The sequence below is a fragment of the Pipistrellus hanaki genome (genome assembly GCF_964339955.1).
Source record: "Pipistrellus hanaki genome assembly, chromosome: 1".
Classification (NCBI taxonomy): Eukaryota; Metazoa; Chordata; class Mammalia; order Chiroptera; family Vespertilionidae; genus Pipistrellus; species Pipistrellus hanaki.
This window is the reverse complement of record NC_140503.1, coordinates 151,835,283-151,860,447: the sequence shown is the minus strand read 5'-3', so window position 1 is coordinate 151,860,447 and position 25,165 is coordinate 151,835,283. Positions and strand designations below refer to the sequence as shown.

Genomic DNA, 25,165 nt, shown 5'->3' with positions numbered 1-25,165 from the left:
GGCCCAGAGATGTTAAATTCGCCAGCCAAAGCCCCACAGCTAGTAAGTGGCAGAATTGAGATTTGAACCCAGGGAGTCAGCCTCCACAATCTCTATACCAGTCTGCCACTTGTCTCTCATTTACAAAAAAAAAAAAAAAAAAAAAAAAAGGCATTGTAAATGGTTTAAATAAAACCTGTACACTCCAGTCATTGCTCATTAAAAGGAAACCCTGCTGTGGTGTTCTGGAGAAAAGCAAAAAAACTCTAAAGGATAATGGGCTGATCGGGGTCCCTTTCATGCCTATATCTTCCCTTTGCACAGACAGGGGGAAGCAACATGTACTATAGTTGGAAACTGGAGACTTGGTTAGCTGCCGCAGAAAAGTCCTTGGCCTAAAAAGCACTGAGCCTCTAGCAGGCATGCATTTTAAAAAGTCTAGACCACCTTACAGAGCCCACCCTGAAACCTGTTTCAATAAAGATAAGGTTGATACATTAAAAAAATGGATGAACAGGTGGCTAAAGGCAGAGAATGAAGTGCAAATGAGGACATGCTCCCCTCACCTACTTGGTGATTTGGGGCAAGTTACTTAACCTGTTATCAATTATGTGTGAGTATTAAACATCTCTCTATATAAAAGCCTAAGTGACTGTTAGGACCAGATGACCTGCTAGTAGCTATGACATGCACTTACCACTAGAGGTCAGATGCTCAAAGCAGGAGCTGTCCCCTGGTGGTCAGTGCACTCCCATAGCCAATCTCATGTGATCGCTCCCTCCCCCCACACTGGGTGGCCCAATTGGACCCAATGAAGCCTGCCAGCCAACTCCTTTGGTCCCTCCCCCTGGCCAACCAACCATCCAGCCTGATTGGGACTGGGTGAGATGGGCCCTGATTGACCCTGATCACTGGCTAGGCTTAGGGACCCAAGCTATGCATAAATTCATGCACGAGGCCTCTAGTATGAAAATAAGAATGGAGATGGAAAATCTTCCCTTCATTCCTTCTAGTATTTTCATTGACTTATACCAGGAAATCATAACCAGTCTAGTTGCAGTGCTGGCATGGGATTGGATTTACATGCATGTAGACCAATCTTCACAGCTTACCGAAGTGTGTCTGCATCTCCTGAACTGGAAATGAGGCTAGAGATCCTGCCACATACCTTAGTCTCCTGAAGCTCAGGCCAGTGGTCGGCAAACTGCGGCTCGTGAGCCACATGCGGCTTTTGAGCCATGGTTTGCAGCTCTGTTGACTAATGAGTTTCTCGACCACTGGCTCAGGCTGATGGAGGAAGAGGTAGAAACCTCTGGAGAGTTCCTATGCTTTTTCCACAGGAACATACAATGGGGCTTGGGATCGGTATGCTAATATTTACTATAATCCTGACTAGGTTTTATTATTATTTTAAAATATTTTCATTGATTTTTAAAAAGAGAGGAAAGGAGAGGGAGATAAAAAGAGAAACATTGATGTGAGAGCAGAACATTGATGGCTGTCTCCTGCACATCCCCTATTGGGGATCTAGCCTATTGGGGATTCCTGAGCATGTGTCCTGACCAGGAATTGAACCAGCAACCAATTTGTGCAGGGGATGATGCCCAACCAATTGAACCACACTGGCCAGGGTCCAGGTTTTATTTTACATTCCATTTCAGTTTCAAAACTGGGGTTCCTGCTAAGTTTGTGTCAGGTGGGCTAACAGTGTTCTTCTGTTTCTCTTATGAATGCCTTGAGAGTTTTTAAAATCAAGCCAATGTAAACATTTACCCTGAAAATGTAACCAGGGACTTGAAGTCTTATTTGCTAGGGCTAAAACAATGATAGTTCAATTATTTGAAGGAGAATTAAGAAAAAGGCATTCCTTCAAGTATGTCTAGAGTACTTTTCAAAAATCTTAAATAATCTTAAATCCTTTTGGAGAAACAAGTGCTGATGTCTGTCTGACTGACTTCAGGGAAGGGACTTTGTCATGTCTAATAAGTGCAGTCCTCTTTCATGGAGTTGGCTCCAAGCCTTGAGTTGGTCTTAAGCACCTTACCTGATACTTAGCCAGCAATTTGCTCTTCCAGAGGGAATGGGCAACATCATGGATGGACAGGCGCAGGTTGTGGGTGCTGCCTTTGAAATGAAGAGCCTTCGGTTCTTCTAGGAGCTGTCCTCCCATCTGTCTCTCAAGCTGCAAAACTTCCTGCAATGACGCGACCCAAACCAAAAGCACGTTACTGAATTGTATCACTTTTTTAAAATATGTTTTATTGATTTCTTACAGAGAGGAAGAGAGAGGGATAGAGAGTTAGAAACATCGATGAGACAGTCATTGATCAGCTGCCTCTTGCACACCCCCTACTGGGTATGTGCCTGCAACCAAGGTACATGCCCTTGACCAGAATCGAACCTGGGACCCTTCAGTCTGAAGACCGACGCTCTATCCACCGAGCCAAACCTGTTTTGGCTGAATTGTATCACTTTCATCAGCTCTCTCATCCAATGAGTGCTTCCTCACTGCGCTTTCCCGCCACCCTGCTAACTTGTGCAATAGGTGACCTCCACTTCTGCAACCTGGAGGCCCTTCAGCTGAAGCCCCTGCCAGTGTGTATGTGACCGGATCCCACTGACCATCAACTCTGCTTCAGTAATCACACTGTTGGGGGCAAATTCATTACGGAGTGCACTTCTTGATGAACAAGCCAACTATTTATTCACAGACAGGAACACAACCATAAGAACCCCAAATGGAAAAAACACACAAACAGCAAAAAGAAAAAAAAAATAGGTGGAATTATAAATAGATAAGTAGCTTTTCAATGAACTTTTAGGGAAAGGGGCAAGTAACCAGCAAACAAACTCATGTCTTAGACTTGGTAAAACTAACTCATGAACAAGCATTTTGAATGTTTGGGGAATTTTTTTCAATCTTTTGTAGTTTCCATACCTACAGAAATAAAATAGTAAAATTTTGCTTAAAATATTCCATTGCAGGATTTCAAGTTATCAAAAAACATTGAGATGTGCTCACTATATGTCTTATTAGAAGAAAATATACTGATGTAGATTAGAAAGTTTTCTCAGTATCATAATAAACTGAGCAATTACTTAGCTTAAATTTTAAAAAGAACATCTCAGTAACTGTGGCTGATAAAAAAAAGCTATATAAATTTACTTATACTATGAAGATATAAAACGAAGATACATTCTATATGTACTTACATCCCTCAAGATGGTTAATGGGAGTTAATGGAGCATTTCCATTACAGCTGCCATTATCCAAACAGCATTGAACCACAGGTGATCAATGAACAACATACCCTGGGTCTCCTTTGCTCCACTCCTGTGCTTGTTGTGCATCCCTCATGCTTTTAAAAGTTTTAGTGACACAAATACAAGGTAAATTGAAACCTTAACTTATTTATTTTATAAATAGGAGTTCAAGAAAATAATGGATTTTATAAATATGCAATTTTCTTCTTTGGTGAGATTTCAATAGAAAACATGGTGTCCAATAACACAGGCCATTTCACACACATGTATTGGGCCTTGCCATTATACCAAGCACACATGGGTCACAGAGGAGAATTGTGACTATGGAACCAGACTGAGGTCTAGTAAGTGCAGGGCTCACCAAAGTCATTGATTCGATGTAAACAGCTCATTGAAGCTGCTTCTTTAGTGGTTCTCAGCATCCATCATCCCTGAGTCAGGCCACTATTCTGAACAAGGCAAGCTGCTGAGAGGTCCTCTAAGGTGTAGGAAGTGTTAGGATTTCAGACTGGGTATGAAATGGTCTCAGACTGGGACTCCTCTAATTAGTGTCTAATGGAAGAGATGAGGCAATAACACATGGACCAGCATGGTCCAGCCACTTGAGAGTATTGACGCTGAGGTTATTCAACTTCTCTGGTTGATGAGTAGCTATTACTTGTGACAGGAGCCTGAGCAGTCACCCAGCCCCCAACCAGTCAGTTGGCCATCCGGGCACATATGTTGTGTCATTGTGCCCTGGCTCTGCTGTGCCTGCAGCTCAGCAGGCTCTGAGGTACCCCGGTCGGCTGCACAGATCCACCCAGCCCAGAATCGCGTGCTCCTCATGGACCTCCTCCTACAACACTTCACACTCCATTCTAGATAAGAACCTGGCCACGTGGAAATGAAGACGCATAAGAAAAGCGAGGGTTAATTGCAGTTTCTTTTGCTTTAGCAGGAAAGTATAATGAGCTTATGTTGATCATGTTCATGCTCAGTGTCTAGTTAGCATAATAGAGAAAGCTGATGTTCCCAGTGAACCTGGCACCTGACAAATTCTAAAGCTAAAATGATGTTTGTTTATAAGCCATTAGAAGAAAAGAAACATAATTAGAAATCTTTGAGATTACAGTCATGCCAATCAATCAGTTCTAGCTTCTTTCCAGTAGACCCTAATTACCTCATCAAGACGTCTAAAGAGCAATCGATAGTAATTATCTGATTACTATAGATCTTCATTATGTCCAAATTATCTCCCTGGGATGTCTGAAAAAAGATGCATTGTATTCTGGGAGGTAATTGTACCCAACGATGTATAATCCACACTCCATTCCTACAATCAACATAGATTGCAGAGGATATAGAGAGCATTGTCAGTTTTCTTGGCAGGGAGGAAAATCGAAAAACACACACAAAAAAACCCCTAAATTGCCTATTGGCCATGACCTTAAAGTCAAGAAATCTAATGCCACATTTTAAGCATGAAGTCTGGGTTGGCATCAGCCCAAGAACAGGGCTCAGTCCATGGCTTTGGCATTGACCTTCAGTCATGGTAGAGAGTTCTTTATAGCGGGGGAAAGGGACTGGGCTGGCTTGAGTCCTTTTTTGAAGAGAAAGTCCCAAGTAAAGTGCCATTTTATTATATTTTTTAATTGAATTTTTGTAGTTACTTATTTTTTTTTAAATGACAGTTTATATTGAACATTATATTAGTTTCAGGTGTACAGCGTAGTGGCTAGACCAGTGGTCTGTAAACTGCGGCTTGAGAGCCACATGTGGCTCACGGGCTGCAGTTTGCCACTCTGTTGACTAATGAGTTTGCCAACCACTGCCTTAGGGAAAAACACTTAAAAAAAACATTTTAATAATGTACTAATGTCTTTAACCTGAAGTCAAAACTTCTGGGTAAGGGTAACGCCTTATGCAGTGGTTGGAAAACTCATCAGTCAACAGAGTGGCAAACCACTGGGCTAGACATTTATATAATTTACAAAGGGATTCTCCCCACCCTCATAAGTCTAGTACCTACCTGGCACCATACATAGTTATTAAAATGTTGTTGATTATATCTCCTATGCTGTAAAGAAAGCACCAGTTTAGATAACAAGACAGAAAACACACACTTTCCATATTCCTAAGCTCTCCATCTCTCCACCAACCAGGAATGACACTCTACTGCTGCACAGTGCTGGAGGAACCTGACTTTTCTCCCCTTCAGTTGGATGTGAACCCTGGTGAATGATAGACTGCCCATCATGCTTAGAGCATCCATGCTCAGAGCAGAGGTCTCTACACATATGAGATTGCCTATTCCTATCAGTCCAAAATTCTGAGCATGCATTTTTTGAGCATTATGTTTATTTATAAATCATACTAGAGGCCCTGTGCATGAAGTTCATGCACAGGCTATGTGTGTGGGGGGATCCCCTCAGCCCAGCCTGCACCCTCTCCAATCTGGACATCCCTCTCACAATCCAGGACCACTAGCTCCTAACTGCTAACCTGCCTGCCTGCCTGATCACTCCTAACCTGCCTGCCTGCCAGAACCCCTGCCGGCCTGGTCGCTCCTAACTGCCCCCCTGCCAACCTGTTCAACCCCAACTCTCCCTCCCCCTTCCGCTGGCCTGGTCCCCCCTTAATCGCCTTATGCTGGCCTGGTCACCCCTCACTGCCCTCTCCCCCCACCCCCACTGCTGGCCTGGTTGTCCCATGTAGCCAACTGTTTGGTCATTTGGTTGCCCCTCACTGATCCCCTCCTGGCCTGATTGCCCCATGCAGCCTGTTCAGTTGTTCTTTTGGTTGTTTTGGATGTGATGGCCCTTTGCTCTTTATATGTATAGATACCTATATTAGCATCAACATGTTAATCTATACCAACAAACGGGTAATATGCTAATTAGACCTGAAAGCCGAATGACCTTCTCGATGCCCTTCTAGACGACGACCTTCCAGACAAAGCCAGTGCAGTGAGGGCCGATGCCCTTGCACGAATTTTGTGCATCAGGCCTCTAGTATATTATAAAAGCATGAGCAAAGACTAACACAGATAATTTATGCTGTTTTTTCACCATGGGGTGTGTGAACTCCATTTTGGAGACTGCTGGTTTAGGCAGCTGTTCTTTTACTCATACCTTTGGGGGAAATCAGCCAGGAGGAAATGACTCATTTAAAAGGATTCTTACCTAACTGAAATTAAATATGTGTGTGTGTGTGTGTGTGTGTGTGTGTGTCTGTGTGTTTGTAAAAAGTAACAACTGGTACCATCATACTCAGATGTTCAACCTCAAGGAAACAACAAAATAAAGGAAAAGCTGATAACTAAAGCACAAAATAAGTGTATTAAAGTAGAAATTAAAGATATTATAATTAATAAATAAAACAACTCCTTGATGACTAAAATAACCTAAAACCATACTTGTGGAGATGACTTTCCACAGAGAACAAATCTCATATATGTTTTGAGTCAGAAGACTGAAGAAGCAAGCCTCCTTGATGGGCTAATCAGGCTCTTACTCCATATTGTTATGGTTTAAATATTATAATTTCAGATATTTTATAGTCAAGCCCACTTAAAATTCTGTAACTTATATTTCAGAAAGCTTGGTTTCTGAAATTCCTTCTGCATGAAGTTTTGGTTATTAGACATATGACACAGATAAGTGAGAGAACATAAAAGTAACAGTTGTCTGGATCAGTAAGATATAGCGTCACGGTTCAGTGCTTTCCTTTCCTTAATCTTCCTGGGCACATTCATTCAACTTCAATGGAGCCTCACGCTCTGCCAGGAACCATGCCAGGCCCTGGGGCACACAGACAAGTAAGTCCCGTGCGTCCCTGCCTCGAGCCACTCATGGATCATAGCAGGGAGACTGACATATACACATGCAACCCCAACACAGAGTGCTCAGCTCCAGCACAGCCTGCTTTTCGATCCAACCATGAGGATATTCCATACACCTTAAAAGAGAACAGGAACAAAATGTATTTAAGGTCAAATGATTTAGGAAGACAAGAAAAGTATTGTGACCTTGGAAAGAAACGCAGTACTAGGAATCAGGATCATCGAGGCTCTTTGTTCTCAGAAATATCAATGCCACCTTCCTTTTGCCAAGGCTGTCCTCCCTCCTGGCAGCACCCCACCTCTGTGCCTTGCTTGGCTCTGGGTGACTCTACCTGTTGCTCTGACCTGCTCACTCTGCCTCTGCAGGAGAAGCCACTTTCTTGCTTTCTTTGTTCGTTCCATTTCCACCCTTCTAACTTGACTCTTGAAAGACTCTCTCAGGGGCCAGTTATTAAAAGAGGCGTTGCTAGCCCATAGCTTCACAGTAACGCATTCTAGAACCCACGGCATAAGGTGACCAGGAGCAGGCTCCTATGTGCCAGAGCTGGGTTCCTGTGGAGACCTGAGTGATCCAGTGAGCTGGCTGTGGATGCACAGGACAGACCCTCGTGGAGGGCTGTATTGATTCGGGGGACCTATGAGGGATGTCAGGGGAGGCAGGGACAAGGGATTCCACAGTAGAAACAAGCAGCTTTCACAATAACCAATTAAACCAAGACATTATCCATGTCGAGCCATTAGCCTGGGCCACTTAAGAGCCACAATAAATCCAAGCTGATTTAAAAGGCTGGGCGGACAAAAGGAGCCTTTCTGGCCGGCACCCAGGGCTCTCTCCCAGGCTCCGAGGTGATAGGCTCTTCCCTCAGGAGGGGCTGACAGGGCAAGGCCAGTGGGAGGAGCCCAGAGCTCCTGGACTCAGGTCTCCCTGCCCCAGAACGGGTCTCTGCCCCAGAACGGGTTAGACCATATCTGCCTCCACTGCCACTGTCATTGTTTTTTAAATTTAAATATATTTTTTATTGATTTCAAAGAGGAAGGGAGAGGGAGAGAAAGATAGAAACATGAACGATGAGAGAGGATCATCGATTGTCTGCCTCCTGCCTGCCCCATACTGGGGATGAAGCCTGCAACCCAGGCATGTGTCCTTGACCGGAATCGAACCCAGGACCCTTCAGTCCGCAGCCTGATGCTCTATCCACTGAGCCAAACCGGCTAGGGCTCCACTGCCACTCTAGTTCTTTCTCCTCCTCTAGGTCCTTCCCAGCGCGGGCCAGTTTCCCCTAAGTGTCAGTCTCTCTTGGGTGACAGAGCTGCTTACCCGGAGATTCACGAAGCCTGTACTTAAGAACAGGACTACTCTGAGCGCCGTGCAATGACGCCAGAAACCTGTGAGGTGCTGTGGCCCTGGCTCTGTGCTCCACGCTGTGTGCACAACCTTACCCCTGACTACTGCCCCCTGCTCAGGAACTGCCTCCTGTCTGCACCAGCAGCAAGGCTCTGCCTTGTGCCTCCTCCTCTTCCTTGGAAGCACTCGCCTTAGCTTCCAGTTTATAAACAGACAAACGTCCCTCCTCTGGTATCTGGCCTTTAGCTTCCTTCCATGTCTCCGTCTTGTCTTCCCTCCCACATCTCTCCTATCACTCCTTTCCTTTCTTATTAGAAATCTTATCAGCTAGAGAAAGGAAGGCACCGAAGATTAAGGCTAAATCTCATGTAACTCATTAAAATCTCCTCTGGAAGAGAAGGTTGGAGGAGGTTAAAACAAGGCTGTGTTTGTTTTGCCTTGCTTCTTTCTCGGTATTGTCTGGCTGAGATCAGCCTGCACACTCTTTATTCTTGATGGAAACATAGAGCCCTGAATCAGCCATATGTAGTGCTGCCAAGGAGCCCCGGGACAGCGCCAGGACCTGAGCAGGTGGAGGCAGCTACTATGGGCAACACCCCCAGCGTGAGAGAGTGCAAGGGGCAGTGAATGAAACAGTGGCCGGCCTGGCACGCCAGGGAGTCTGTTTTGGTCTGACTGTACCGCTCCCTGGAGAGGAACCCACACTCACACCCTGTCCAGGGCTCTGGACCAAGCACCACAGGCCGGGTTGGGCCATTCCAGACCTGTGCCTACCGTCCCCATGCTTCTGCCATATGGACACAGAGCTCCGGGGGCACAGAGAACAAACTGCCAAACATTTGTTCAGCGTGCCTTGCCCGTTAAACCTCAAAAGACCAACCTTGAAAAATTGTGCTGACTGGTGTTTTAAAAAGTCACATCTATCTCCCATCAGATTTTATGGAGCCTGCTTTGCTCCTGTTCATTCTCCCATCCTGTGTTGAAACCTGCCCTTGTGGTTCAGGGATGAGGGATTTCTGTCTTTGCTACTGAAGCTGGCACCACTGTCGCTGTCACAGCTACGGGCCTGCACTCTTCCAAAGTAGAGGCCAGAGAGAGTGCCATCCTTCCCTCCGCAACCCGCCAGCTTTCCAGGGTCGCTGCTGTCAGCTCCCCAAATGCCCACTCCTCCTCTGGCCTCAGGCTTTTGGCTGCAGGAACATCTGACTGTCAGCAGGCCTGGCCTCCCCCACCTGGCTCTGGTCACCACAGCTGGCATGAGGCCTGGCCATGCTACTCTCCCAGTGCTCACGCTGGGGATCTCTGCTCTCCTGCTGAGTTTTTCTGCCATACTTCACTCTAATAATAAGGCTGGGCTGCTGTGACCATGTGCAAACAATTCCCAGCAAGCCACTCGGTTTCCAAAACTTTGCCTGCTACTCCCACAGCTGCTGCCGCCACAGATGCTTGGTTTGAGCTGCCCCTTCCAGCCGTCCTGGTCGTGGTGGCTTGTGATGCTTGTGCAACAAAATGCCAAAGGGCCCTGACCGGCTTGGCTCAGTGGTAGAGCGTTGGCCTGTGGTCTGAAAGGTCCCAGGTTCGATTACTGTCCAGGGCATGGACCTTAGTTGCAGGTACATCCCCAGTAGAGGGTGTGCAGAAGGCAGCTGATGGATGTTTCTCTCTATATATATTCTGTTGTTTCTACATCTCTAACTGATGTTTCTAACTCTCTATCCCTCTACCTTTCTCTCTAATAAAATATATTTTTTTTAAATGCCAAAGGGTAGCACTCAGGGAGGTGGCTTTGTCACTTGTCTACCTCTGCTCACACTTCTAAGGAAAGATGATTATCATATCTATGTGTTCAGGAATAAGACTTTTAGGTTGCTCTAGGATTTTTGAAGTCATCTTGTGTTTCTTTTCACCCTTAGCACATTATTTTTAAACTAGAGGCCCGGTGCATGAAATTCGTACATGGGGCAGAGTGTCCCTCAGTCCAGCCTCTCCAATCTGGGACATCCCTCTCACAATCCAGGACTGCTGGCTCCCAAATGCTCACCTGCCTGCCTTCCTAATTGCCCCTAACTGCTTCTGCCTGCCAGCCTTATTAAACCCTAACCACTCCTCTGCCAGCCTGATTGCCCCTAGCTTCCCTCCCCTGCAGGCCTGTTCCCCCTGCAGGCCTGAGTTCCCCCCAACTTCCCTTCCCTGCATCCTGGTCATCCCCTACTTCCCTTCTTTGGCAGCCTGGTCACCCCTAACTGCCCTCCCCTGCAGGCTTGATTGCCCTCCCTTGCAGGCCTGGTTCTTCCCAACTGCCCTCCACTGCTGGCCATCTTGTGGTGACCAACTTTTGTCCACATGGGGGCAAGATTTTTGACCACATGGGGGCAGCCATCTTGTGTTTTGGAGTAATGGTCAATCTGCATATTACTCTTTAATTAGATAGGATAGAGGCCTGGTGCATGGGTGGGGACCAGCTAGTTAGCTTTGAAGGGTGTTCTGGATCAGGGTGTGGGGTGGCCTGGGCGAGGGGCCTGTGGTGGTTTGCAGGTTGGCCATGCCCCTCGGGAGACCCAAGCAGGGGCCCTGGTATCTGGGTTTTTTATCTTCTATAATTGAAACTTTCTAGCCTGGAGCAGAACCAAGCCTTCTGCTCGCTCAGTGGCAACAATCATTTTTGTTGGGATTCATATATCTTCTATCATTGAAACTTTGTAGCATTGAGTGGAAGCCTAGGCCAGCAAGGGCTTGCGGAAAGCTTGGCTTCCTCCATTGCCAGGGAAACCCAAGCCTCCCTCCTGTTCTCTGTGGCTGCAGCCATCTTGGTTGGATTTATTTGCATATTCACTCCTGATTGGCTGGTGGGCATGGCTTGTGGGTGTAGTGGAGATATGGTCCATTTGTTTAAATTACTCTTTTATTAGATAGGATTTCTGAATTAATTTTCTGTTTCTGTAGTAAGAAATCACCATACTTTTAGGGCATTGGAAAAACACATATTTATAACCCTACTTTCTGCAACTTAGTCTGTCAGATTCTCACTGAGCTAAAACCAAGGTGTTGGTGGGGCAGCCTTTTTTCTTGGAGGCTCTAGGGGAGAATCATGCAAAGTCCCTGTGCCATGTAAGGTGACACATTCACAGGTTCAGAGCACTGTGTATAGATATCTTTGTGTGACATGAGCTTTGAAGATATACCTGCCCACCACAACTTCTATTTTATCTTCCCCCTCTTTTCTATCTCTTAAAAAAATTTATTCAAAACTAGACACCCGGTGCATGGAATTTGTGCACTGAGGGATGTCTCTCAGCCCAGCCTGCACCCTCTTTAACCTAGGACTCCTTAGGGGATGTCCAAATGCTGGTTTAGGCCCCTGGGGATTGGGCCTAAGCCAGCAGTCGGACATCCCCCTCACAGTCTGAGGCTGCTAGCTCCTAACCACTCACCTGCCTGCCTACCTGTCTGATTGCCCCTAACTGCTTCTGCCTGCCAGCCTGATCACCCCTTAACCATTTCCCTGATGGCCTGATTGATGCCTAACTGCTCCCCTGTCAGCCTGATCACTCACAACTGCACTCCCCTGCTGGCCATCTTGTGGCAGCCATCTTGTGATGACATGGGTGTGGCCATCTTGTGATGATGTGAGGGTGCGAGGGACACCTAGGCTTTTATTAGTATAGATGGCAGGTCATTTCTAGAATACATGGTAGGGCAAGGGCCAGGGACAAGTCTCATGAGAAGACAAAGGTGAGTACATTTGGGGGGACCAAAATAATCCATGCCTCTGAACAGCTGACCCACCAGCCTGCTACCAAACCTAAAAGTCATCCCACAATTAGATTGCAATTAGAGCTAACGATTTCATTGAGCTACTGTCTTCAAAATGCCAGTATAATCTAACTACCCACCTAAGGATAATTAACATTATCAAGTGTCTATCTTGTGCCAGGAAATTGAATAACTTTGGCCTCCTTGAATCTTCTAAGTGTCCCTAGTGCAGACCAAATGTCTTTCCAAAGTGGCCAAGTTCGATGACGAGAGCCACAGAGCTGAGAGTAGCAGGACCAGTGGAGCCAGCCAGCCTGACACATCTTTCCTTCACTCCACATCCTTCCACTCGCTCGGCAGGGAAAACACACTTGTAACCTTGAATGCATTTTTTGTTGATGTTATCTAAGTATGTGATACATGTATGCATATATTAATTTAAGCCCCGAGACCAAGATCCTGAAATTACATCAGGTTAGTTTTGAGGCTGTTTGAGGAAACAGAAGGAAAGGATATGGTTAATGGGGCCAATTCAATAAAAGGCTAGCCTTGCGAGGGGGAGAAGAGACAGGGCCTCAGGTGTTCTGAGGTCTGTAGGGTCACGTTTTGCCACAGAGAGGGCATCAGAAGAACACTAGAGAAGGGAGCCCCCTCAGGATGACAATAACTCCTTTTACAGACTACCCGACTATCTAGAAATTCAGCCCCCAAAAAATGTGTGTTGCACAATCCTTAAATGGATTTCCTACTTTCTTTAATTTTCAGTATTTCTCTTTTTTTTTCTACCTTTTAAACAAAATATGATATTTCATAGAGTTACTATGATATTTCACTGGTCGGCAAACTGTTGCTCACGAGCCACATTCAGCTCTTTGGCCCCTTGAGTGTGGCTCTTCCACAAAATACCATGGCCTGGGTGAGTCTATTTTGAAGAAGTGGCATTAGAAGAAGTTTAAATTTAGAAATTTTGGCTCTCAAAAGAAATTTCAATCGTTGTACTGTTGATATTTGGCTCTGTTGACTAATGAGTTTGCCAACCACTGTACTCTACCAAAGCTGTAGCCTAATGTAGGGTGTGTGAAAAATGAAGCAATGCAAAGAAGACTCTTCTCATGGCAAGTGACTACATGAAGAGAGCCAGGTTATATTAATACACATGTATTTGTTTGTGTTGCATAGGCATATACATTTGCCAGAAATTCAATAACCATCACAGACTGCCCAGCTCATATGCAAATAATTCCTCTTTTAGGTTCTGAATCTCAGAGTTCAGAATAAACCCCTTTATTAACATAGGGGGAAAAAAGTCTCATAAATTATACCATTAGAATAAGGGGGGCAGAATTACTTATTTCCACATAGATGAATATTTCTCCTGGAGTGTTTTTAAACTTATTGCAAATATAACCTTGTTCTCTGTTAATTTCAGGTTTATTATCATTAGGATTTAAGTCTTTGCAAATAATGAAATGAAAAACACCAATATTCTTAATTTAATCTCCTGAACAGGAGGGAAAGAGGAAAGCTGTGGTAACACCCAACACAACCTTTTCAATAGGTGCGACCTCTATGGAATTGGTTCTAAACTACTCTCATGATTCTCAGCATCTTCATCTCTCTCCGGGAACTCAACTTGCACATGGCTCTCACAGCCTTTTCGAGCACATGAGCAGGGAAAAACAACAACGCACGTGAAAGGCAAATGGAAGAATTCATTTGTCTCCCAGCAGCCTTGCCTTTTCCTCCAGCACTTACTGCCGGCATTCTAATGCTACATCAGTGCTTCCAAATTGCTAAATCGCAGCTTTTAAGTTTCAGGTGATCATTTTTGCCCCCAGGCTTAACAAAACTCAAGGAAATTGTTATGAAAGCTGCTGAAGTGGATGTGGTGGGTGGGAAGATGAAAGAATTCAGCAGCGTTGTTGGAAACAAATGCTGTGGTCTTGTCCCAGCAACCCCCATCCGCATGGACAATATAAGCACATATGATAATAAGTGGAAATTCATATGCTGGATTTGTTCAGCTGCAGACATCATTTTCGTCCAATAGCTCTCCCAACTGCGAGGTCCTTAGCCCTGAGAAGGCGTGCTCCACTGGGCTCCCCTCTGTGCCCTAGTCCAGCATCTGTGAGGGCTTCTGCAATTCAGAAAGAATCCCCAGGGCACAGCAATAACTATAAGAAAATATCAAGTCTGGGGAGACCCACTTTGGGGCATCATTTGCTGTGCTGGAGGTGCAGGTGGTAGAGGAAGGAGAGAATTAAAAGCACAAACAAAGAAGTGGGGCTTCTTTTCATCAGAGCCCAGACTAGGTGTGAAGAGGCTGAAATGAAAGGTTTCCAGGGTAAAGGACAGCAGCTGAGGGAGCATCCCTCGGGTGGCTCGATAAGAGTTGTGTCTTTGTGAAACACAAAGGGGCTGTGATAAAATCAAGGACTTCAAGAGAGCAGGAGAGACTTAGAAGAAGTGCTCTGTGAAATCAGATGTGTCAAGGAGAGATAAATGAGGCCTGGCCTGTGGGAATCAGTTGGTTGGGCATAGCACTGTGGACCAAAGGGTTGCCGGTTTGATTCCTGGTCAGGGCACATGTCCGGGTTGTGTGCTCGATCCCTGGTAGGGGGCGTCATTGTTTTTCTGTCTCTGTCCCTCTCCCTTCCTCTCTTTCTTAAAAAAAATTAAAATCAATAAATGTATTTTTAAAAACTATATATATATATATATATATATATATATATATATATATGAATGATAAATGAAATGATCTGGGAGAAGCAGGGTAAAACATAAACTTAGGGCATATATCTTGAGATTATAATAGATTCAATTAGCCATTTATGAATTTTTAGAGCAACTCAACATCCTGGAAGTAGCAGTTGAAGGCTTCCTCGTTAGCTATGGGAATTAGAAAAACCTGCAGCAGTTCCAGACGGTAAGACATTTCAGAGTGGGGGTGAGTTCCCTGTAGATATGGCTGTGAGCAGATATGGCTTTGTGGACCAGGAGACCGCAAGAGGTTGAAGGAGTTCTTCTTTAAGAACAAAGGAAGTTGCTTGCACCTTGTGTTCAGAGATGGAAGGTCATGTGATTGTGGTCAGAAAGGAGCAGCTTCATACATGGAGATCTGGGTGTGGTTGTGATGAGGATGAAATCTACAGTGTGTCCGTACTGGTGGAGAGATAATACGGGATGATGTGATAATAATATGGGATAATAAGGCTGCTAGAATAAATTTGGGCAAAGGAACTGTGATTATGTGGTGACTTTGAACTTGAGAGGATTCTGGGAATAGAATGAGTAGAACAAAACACCATGAGGCAATTCTCCTAGTGAGGGGATATACCGAGTGGGGCGAAAGTAAGTTTACAGTTGTGAATATGGGAAACACAGAGTTTACTCTTGTATTGTTCCTTATGAATTACAACTGTAAGCCTACTTTTGCCCCACCCTATATATTTAGGGTATGCTGCACCAAGGAACTAAAATGGGTGATGAATAACAGAGTAACGGAAGAAATAATAACAGAACAGAGAACTAGTCCCTGAAATACAGCGATGCCCCAGAAGTGGTCATGGGGTATGAGAGGTATTGGCACTTTCTCCTCCTGGTCCTGCGGTTAGTTAGAGTGTCTTGTCCTTACTGTAGGGATTGTGAGAAACCTCATGTTTCAGTTAATGTGAACAGGTAAGAGAATGGGGGAGAGAATGTAGGAAAGTTTGTCCTTAATAGGATTAAAGTTCCAAAAAGATCTGTGAAAGTGTTTTGGATAAGAGTTCTGAATCTTGGCTGCACAATGAAATTATCCTGGAAGTGCTGAAAATAAAAACCAAAACCAATTCCCAAACCAACTAGATCAAAACTTTTGGGTTGAGATTCCAGAGCAAATCTTTTTTTAAAGCTCCCCACCTGATTCTTATGTGTGTGGGATAGAAAACTACAGATTTAGGAAGAGCATAAGTGAAAAGTGGGGTGGAGCTGAAGAAGGAGAAAGTACTTGCAAAGGACAGTGTTTATGGATAACAGACAATAGAGAAGTAGGGATATGGTAGAGAGACTGGTAGGGAACATTGGCAGGCAGGGTGCCAAAAAGGCAGAGCTGAGGTAGGGAAGGGCCTTTTTCTCAGTTTATCGGCCCCCAGTTTCCAATTCCAGTTTGGTTGTGGCTGAACAAATATTCTCCTTGTTAAGTTACCCATCTTAGACTGCTCAACTGTAACTAGCATTTTGGTATTTCTGCAGTATTCAAAAGCCATGTGGTGTAAGACGCCTTATCCATTATTCATGTTTGTTTCAGGCTAAGTGCTGGATCCCCAGATGCTGGGAATTTATAGATGTCTACTTGGAAAGCACTGACCACAACACAAACTGCTCTTTGTTTTCATGGCTAAAACCTGTGTGTCAGTCTTTCTTGGTGTGTACCACTAATTAAAATAATCCAAATTATTTATAAACTATTATTTTGTTTGCATGGATACGTGTGTGTCTATTGGGAAGAAAGGTCAATAGTGCCTGAGTATAAAAACTATGTGTGTAAATACAAAATACGTGTATCAAATATTTCAAGTATGATGTAGATCTTCTGCAATGATTTTTCTTGGAATCATTAAAAAGATTCACCTTAATCAGTTCCCATGACTCCTCTATGAATACACTTTTCCCTAAGAAGAATTTAAGCCTCGGATGATTTCTATCCTGACAGAGCCTTAGAAGTATCACATTTGCAAAGAATATAAAAGAAATAACCCTAGGCTTTACACTTGAGCTGTGCGTTCACATCATTTATTCAACATCAGAAACTCCTACAGGCTCAACCATCAAAAATATATCCAGTGACTGACTGTCTCATTCTCTTCATGGACCTAACCTGCCACACTCAGTCTTCATGACCCAGAATTACTCTCTGGATAGAAACACCAGAAGGAAATACCCTGATTTTCAGAAAAATTGCTTTACTTGACACATTTTTCTCCCACTTCTCATCTTCCTTCTCTGGGTGCTCATCCTTCAGAAGCTCCTTCGAATGCTTCCATTCATCCTCCCTTGTAATGCCAGGGCTCCCTTTGGTCTCTACAATGTAGGGCTAGCATGTCAAACTCGCCTCCTGTGGACTGTATGCCTCATTTAGACAAGTCAATGGCCCTTCGAGAAACCCACTTTAAGATTGAAGAGTCCAGACGGCAGCCAGATGCCTGGGAGTGAGGCTTGTACTCTACACTCAACAGCTGTGTGACCTCGAGCAATTTAACCTTTCTGTGCCTTGGATTGCACTTTTTAAAAACGGGATGATATCTTATTGTTGTGAAGATTACATGGGTTAATAGAAATATTTAGAAACTTGATCAGCACATAGCAAGTTTTCAGTTTTTATGATTTTCTCCCTCTACTCTCCCTGGATATTACCTTTTATCACCACGGATGACAAGTATCAATATACAATTGGTTCCTAAGTCTGTATCTCAGGATTTACTCTATTCAGAGAGCCACACCCATATTTCTACACCTTGGGCATTTTGTCCTAATATCTAATTCATATCTCAAACTCAATACACCCAGAGCAAAGGCACCAGATCCACACTCCGAGCTGCTACCTACCACCTGGGTTTGCTCCTGTGACTTGAGGCAGCCTTGCTCCCCGCATTCAGTGTTAGTTAGCTGGCCCACTAGAGCTACTTGAACAGGACCTTCTGCACCTCTTCTCTTCTTCACATGCCTCTGTCATCACCCCAGGCCTTCCCTGCTTTTCTTCTTTATCTTTCCACTGACATCAGACTAATATTTTAAACATCTATTTCCAATCATGTATTTCTTCTGTTTAAATTTCTCCAGTGAATCTCCATTAATTCAAGAAACTGAATCTCAGCTCCTCTACCTGGCAGTCCAGGTTCAGCCAATAAAACTCCCATCTGTCATTCTACTATGCACCAATAGAGTCTGAGTTCCCTGCCCCCTCTGTTTCTTCATGCTGTTCCCTTCACCTAGACATCTTGTATTTTTTTCCCCATTATGGCTGGTCACACCATATTTTCTTTTTTAAAAAAATATATATTTTATTGATTTTTTTTTTTTACAGAGAGGAAGGGAAAGAGATAGAGAGTTAGAAACATCGATGAGAGAGAAACATTGATCAGCCCCTTCCCCACACTCCCCACTGGGCATGTGCCCACTAACCAAGGCACATGCCTCTGACTGGAACCGAACCCGGGACCCCCTGAGTACACAGACTGATGCCCTATCCACTGAGCCAAACCAGCCAGGACCAAACCATATTTTACTTAGGGGCAGTATAAAATGTGAGCTTCTCCTCATATTTCCTTAAAATAATATGATGCCTCCGTCTTTTGAACTTCCATAGAACTTTGCATTCATCTGTGGTATTTATCACACTCTGACTTGTCTCCTAGTCCTTGGCATGCTTCTTTAATTCCTCCTTTTATTGCAACTTATCCAAAGGCGCTTACTACATTCTTTTCAGCTTCAAATGGGATACAACGAATGGCAATAGTGGCACCAGGTATTAAGCTCATTTATTCTGCAAAGCAGCAGCCTGTTGTCAAATGCTCAGCCTCTCCCTTGCACTCCTCATAAAAAGAATGGGAATGCATATAAATGCAGTAGCACACAAGAGAAACATACAGTGTGAGCAACCATGCCAATTCCTTTTATAGGGAGAACACAGCTGCGATAAACATGGAAGCGGATTATTTACCATCCACAGGTCTCTTGCCAAATTCTCCCTTCTTAATTTTTCATTAAAGAAAATCAAGGAAGGTAAACAAAAGTAGCCCTTGGGAGGGATCAGTGTAGTGGAAACAGCTCATTTATCAGCCTGGTCTCAGAGAAATGTCTCATTTTTAAAAAATAAAAAAAATTGCATCTTTTGAGGCCAAACACTTGTGTTCCCACACTGGGATACGCACGCGCGTGCACACGCGGGCACACACACACACACACACACACACACACACACACTTTAGGTGTGTGCAGCCAACCTTTGGTGTGAAGGTGAAAAGGGCATGTCATGCAGGAGCCACTTACCTTCAGGGCATCTTGGGTGTCATCCAGACAGTAGACCCGGATGCTGTACTCTAGAGAGGAGCAGCAGAGGGGCCCGAAGATGGCCAGCTTCAGGCGCTTGGCGGCCCCTTTGGTGATGGACTGGCCGACCAGGGTGTAGGTGCTGAGGTTCTCTGTGAGGAGGTGGCAGGCTTCTGCATCCAGCTGAATGTAGCAGGGGGTGGTGAAGTTTTCCTCTCCCACCACCACCACATCCTGCGGGACAAGAAGGAAGAGGGCGTGGCTGAGCCCTGAGGACCCTGATGCGAACAAAAGGTGGTAAAGGCCGCAGTTTCTCTTTTCCTGAGCTTTCCTTATTAATTTTTCTTCCCTTTATTTCTTTCTCAGGCTTTATTATCCCTCTGTTTCTATCTGTCCTGTTATCTCTCTTACTTCCCTTGCCTTTACACTGCTTATATTCTTTATTTAGATGCCATTCATTTAGCATGTTTTGGTCGGAGAACCTACATAAAATTCCAGAACAAATTCATGAATTATCTTTTTTCAGTGTAGCTGTATTTATTATGTGTTTATGAGAATTTAATGTTTTAATTTCCAAAATATTTTTGAGACCAAAAGTACTGTTTTATTTCAATACAATTATAGCATAGAAGTTCAAACACTAGCTTTATAATTATTCAAGGTGTGTATATATTTCTAGGAGTTTGAAAATAATTAGAAAACTTAGGCAATCATGCAATATCATTCTACTGTGTTCTTCCAAACTCACCTGCCAATTGTTTTCTAAAGCAAAACCACTACTTTTCCTCATTAATCTGGGCTACTAGACTCTATGGAAAGCACGGTGTGGTCAACTCCATGCCTTTAAGACAATTTTCTTAGTTATTTTTTCAAGTAAGTCTTTATGTATAATCTATCCTTACATGTTGAAAATATTTAGCAAGAAATAAAAATAAGTGGAAGTGATGAATTTTGTGAAACTAGTAACTCAGTTTTTTTTTTTTTTAAATATGTTTTTATTGATTTCAGAGAGAGGAAGGGAGTGGTAGAGAGGGCTGTAAACATTGATGATGAGAGAGAATCATTGACCAGCTGCCTATTACATGCCATCTACTGGGAATGCAGCCTGAAACCTAGGCATGTGCCCTGACTGGGAATCTAACCATGACTTCCTGGTGAATAGGTGGACACTCAACCACTCGGACATACAGTTTTAAATTTATCCAAATGACACGGGCAACAGAAATTATCTGAAAGAGCAAGCATAGAACCCATTAACCAAGGGTCACAATTCCACATGCTTCCCAAAGCATCAAGGTGATAGGAAGACAATAAGGAGTGGTGGAGACTGTGGTAAAGCAGGGCATAGGCCTGTCTAAAGAGTTGAGTCTCCACTTGGCTGCAGCCCTTTGTAGCTTTGCATAAGTTTAGGGCTACTGAGCCTATAGCCTTTAATTTTTCAAGAGAAACTGGAAGTTTATATTTTTATGTGAAATCATCCTTTTACTAATTCAAACTTAAAAGAAAATTTCCTGTGGGAGAAATAAAATACATGTGTAGGTATAACTCACCCTCTGCATTAGGCTACTTCATCTCCACAGAGGCAGGACTTATATCTATTTTGCTTCCCACTGTGGGCCTGGCTGATGGTGAGTAAATGGTTATTTGTCCAAAAAATGAAGGAATGTTTCACCATAAGTTGGGTCCCTGGGGATGGGCAAAGATCTGAAAGAAGTAGCCCCCTCAGGTGGCTGTTTATTAGCTAGGCCTTGCAACATCAGCTGAGCTCCAGTAAGAGCTGTCTTTTCATAGTATCCATGAAATCATTTCTTCAACTGAACCTGTACCCAAAGATGAAGTTCAAACTGAGTGGGAAAAGCTCAGCATCTCCAGGTTTATTCCAGCCCAAAGGGACATCTAGAAAGAAGCTGCTTTCTCTCGCAGGGTGAACATCAGCCTCGGGCATCATCTAATCATGGCATGTTACAGAAAGCCTCCTGGAAGATATGGCCAAGTATATAGATGCCCCTGTCCCTGTCCCAAATCTAAGTGTTTTCATAAGGACTGTCCTCTTCTCTTCACTTCTCTTTCTTTTCTTTTATTATTATTACTAGAGGCCCAATGCATGAAGATTCATGCAAGAATGGGCCTTCCTTCCCCTGGCTGCCGGCACCGCCTTTGCTCCAGCCAGAGCTGCCTTTCCACCTTCCCACACAACCCAGAGGCCTGGAGGGTCTGGGGAAGTGTGGAAAGCCTGATTCGACACTATGGCAATAATGCAAGCATCCTGTCCCACCCCAGGCTGCTTGGTGCCTGGGTATGCAAATTAACTTTCTAGCTTTGTTGGGTTGACTTTCACACTCACTCCTGATTGACTTGTGGGTGTCTTGAAGGTACGGTTAATTTGCGTCTTACTCTTTTATTAGTGTAGATTGATGTTATTATGATTACTCAAATTATTATTATTATTATTCAAATTACCCAGACATAATGTAATTGTGCAGATAATTGTGCAATTTGGGGTCACTTATTGTACAATTTGGGATGTTTTTGAGGTAAATAATTTAAAGTTTAATTAAATTAAAGTTAGATTTGGTTAAGTCTGGTTTTAACTCAACATAGAGTATATTCCTAGACTTCAGTCTTGGACTGGAGGTCCTTTAACAAGGAGTGATCCCCTCAAGTGGCTGAAAGAACATGTCCATAGCAGAAAATTCCAGTTAATCTAGGGTGCCCTGCTGCTCTTCTAAGTCTAATATGACTTTTTCCTAAAATATTAGTCTTGAATGTGTATGTATAGCTTATTCAAATGGTTCATTCCTAAAAGGAAAATATGATATGTAATCACAAAATATATAACATAGATTAGATACATTTTGTAATGATTACACAAAAATACAGGGGTAGCTTTTTCAAAGTATTTGATTTTAAAAAATTGTTATGTTTTTGATTTAAAAAATCCTGAAATGTGTTTTTCTGAGAATAACCTAAAATGTAATTTTTAGTTGGCTATTTTCCATATAAACAATAGACCCTGTTTATTCAAAGGGAAATAAGGAGAATATACAAATGTTTAAAAGGTATTAGGTATAAAACCTTCATGGGAAACATAACAATCCTCTGGCACTTAACTGTGGGTGCTAACTGAAGGGTTTTGATGTCAAGAACAGGATTTTCTTAAGGCACTGTCCTCAAGAAAGTTAGGATGGCAGCAGCCACAGAGAGGCAAGATGCCATGGATGTGCTTCATCTTAGTGGCACTTGGAATACTGTTTCTGTAAGAGCATAACATTTTCTCAGCCAAATGCAATGTTTCTTTACCTATAAATTTAAAATTTAGATATATTCACCAAAATTTACATACACACTTTAATAGTTGATAGCTCAATTGATGTTTTTTTTTCTTTTTAGCCAGATTCTTCTCCATTTTGAAAATGAACTGTATGTTAATAAACACTGACTTTATAATCTAAGTGTATATAAATAAATTTCCCTTCCCAAGATATTGTATGCATATTCCAAAATGTGTAAGATTCCTAAGTACACTTTCCTTATGAGCTATCTCATGCTTGACCATAATTTTCTGTGACTACCAGTCAACAGATAAAGCATTCAATAAACAGTTTGTCTGTCTTTCCCCCTTCCTGCCTCTCTCCCCTCTCCTCCCCTCTCTTGATCCCCTTCCTGCATGTTCTCTCTCTTTCATTTTGAGCATAAGATAAAATTCCATCCATGTTATGTTTTAAAAATAAAAGCCTTGCCGAAACTGGTTTGGCTCAGTGGATAGAGCTCCAGCCTGTGGACTGAAAGGTCCCAGGTTCGATTCCAGTCAAGGGCATGTACCTTGGTTGCGGGCACATCCCCAGTAGGGTTTGTGCAAGAGGCAGCTGATCAATCACTCTCTCTCACTGATGTTTCTAACTCTCTATCCCTCTCCCTTACTCTCTGTAAAAAAATCAATAAAATATATTTTAAAAAATAAAAAAAAAATAAAAGCCTTCCCATGCTTGGTCCTGCTTATCTGCATGGATTGCCCCTGAATTCCATCTTTATCCCAACTGCAGCAGCTCACCTCCCACTGTCCCTGTGCTGCCTGGTTCTTGAGCTGTATCTTCCAGTCCTCGGTGTTGGGGTCTGCGCAGTGATGCATGGTGAGGATGACTGGGCGGGTCAGCAGGGCTCCTGGAGGCCCACAGCTCACCACAGGGGTCAGGAGTGTCTGAGTGTCTTCCATGGGTGGCCTAGGAGGGCAGAGAGCAGCATCAGTGACATTTCCATACATTTCTGTGTATGTACTCTGAGATTTTAGATCTAAAATTGAACAGTTATTTTTTTCGAGTTTTTTTTGGGGGGGCAAATGGGAGTTAAGGCAGAACCAAAGTGGAAGACATGCTCTTTATACTGAGACTTTGATCTTGCCAGACTGGAGGTCTTGTGATAACAGTGGGTTTGCCAGCATCCCTTTGATCCCCTTCCCTCAGATACAGGTCTTCCTTTGGTGACTTCCTTTGAAATGCATGTACAGATAATTTCAGGATGGAATGAGAAGAAACAGTACTTAGGAGGTTACATAACCATGCTTTCTGGCAACACTTGCTATTGTCCTCACAGGGTTTTAAGTACTTTTGTGTTTTGGGGACCTAACTTGAAAAAATACTTCAAAAAACATCACTTGAAAACAAGGACACCCTAGAGCTAAACTTCCTCCAAATGATTTTCGGGAACAATTCAGGCTAGAACAGCAAATTCGTTCTTTCAAAAGTGACCAAACTACAGAATTTTATTTCTACAGTAAAATGAAAACTCTCTCCTTGTACACTTCATACTATGAGAGTCTAAATGGAAAAAAAAAAAGCCACAAACAACCCCTTCAAGATCTTTATTTCACTCATATCTCTCTTTTTAAATTGTCTTAAATCTTTTCTCCAACAAGATTGTAATCAAGAAACAAATGGATAAATTAACCCAAGTTATCAGTTGGCATGTGAAGATGTAGTCCCAAGATGTTGAGTGGATTGCCCAAATTCTCACAACTCACAGTGCTATAGCTGGGACTAAGACCAATGTCTTCTCAACAATAGTTCTCAATATTATTCTGTCAGGTAATGTGGCTTAAGTATCATCGACTCATGTAATTTTAGAGGAGGAAACACCCTTGGGATCAATAAGTACCATCTTCTGTCCAAAGCAGGAGCCTCTCTATAAATGCTGACATGTGGCTTTTAGTTTTCAAATTTTTTCATCCATTGATTTTAGAGAAAGAGAGGAAGGGAGAGAGAGGGAGAGGGAGAGAGGGAAAAAGGAAGAAGGGGAGAGAGAGAGAGAGAGAGAGAGAGAGAGAGAGAGAGAGAGAGAGAGAGAGAGAGAGAGAAACATCCATCTGCTACTCCACCCATCCATGTATCCATTAGTTGCCTCCTATATACACCCCAGCTAGAGATCGAACCCACAACTCTGGTGCATCAGGATGACACTACAACCAACTGTGCTACCTGGCCAGGGCTGGTTAGTGCTTTGACACATCAGAAATTATAGTCCACGACTGCTGAGGCTCATTTCATCTATTATCAACTTACATATACAATGCATTCTTATTTAGAATGAACACAATCTCCCTTCCTGACTCCTCTCAATAAATCCTTGACTGCTTTCTTTCTACTATGGCATGAAAGCCTTTCAAATATTTAGCTATTGTTATTATGTCTCTCAAAAAATCTTCTGTATTTCAGAGCAAACATTCTCTCAATTCCTTAATGTTTTAAACTTTAGCTAGAAAATCATTTGATTTCCCAATCTCTCCCTATATTTCTATCTCCCTTTCATATAGATGTCTATCAGTGTTTCAATATCTTCCCTAATTTGGGTCATCTTGGAATGAATGTAATGCTCAAGTAGACAGTGCAGGGAGACTACTATTGTCTGGGTTTTGGAGTATGTAGTTTTATCAATACCTCACAAAACCATTGCCTTAGGTTATTCTCAATCAAGTA

The 25,165-nt window shown here is 43.3% G+C and overlaps 1 protein-coding gene across 2 annotated transcripts in view; it reads right to left on the bottom strand.

Annotated features, from left to right (window-relative positions):
• The window catches only part of UNC5C (unc-5 netrin receptor C), a 363,690-nt gene that overhangs the window by 12,199 nt on the left and 326,326 nt on the right, over positions 1 to 25,165 (bottom strand). For both annotated transcript variants that reach the window (XM_084897119.1, XM_084897120.1), the window contains 3 exons: positions 23,248 to 23,416; positions 19,197 to 19,430; positions 2,024 to 2,173 (listed from right to left, as the gene is read on the bottom strand). In XM_084897119.1, the coding sequence (XP_084753245.1) occupies positions 2,024 to 2,173; positions 19,197 to 19,430; positions 23,248 to 23,416 (553 nt within the window). The remainder of the gene's footprint in view (positions 1 to 2,023; positions 2,174 to 19,196; positions 19,431 to 23,247; positions 23,417 to 25,165) is intronic.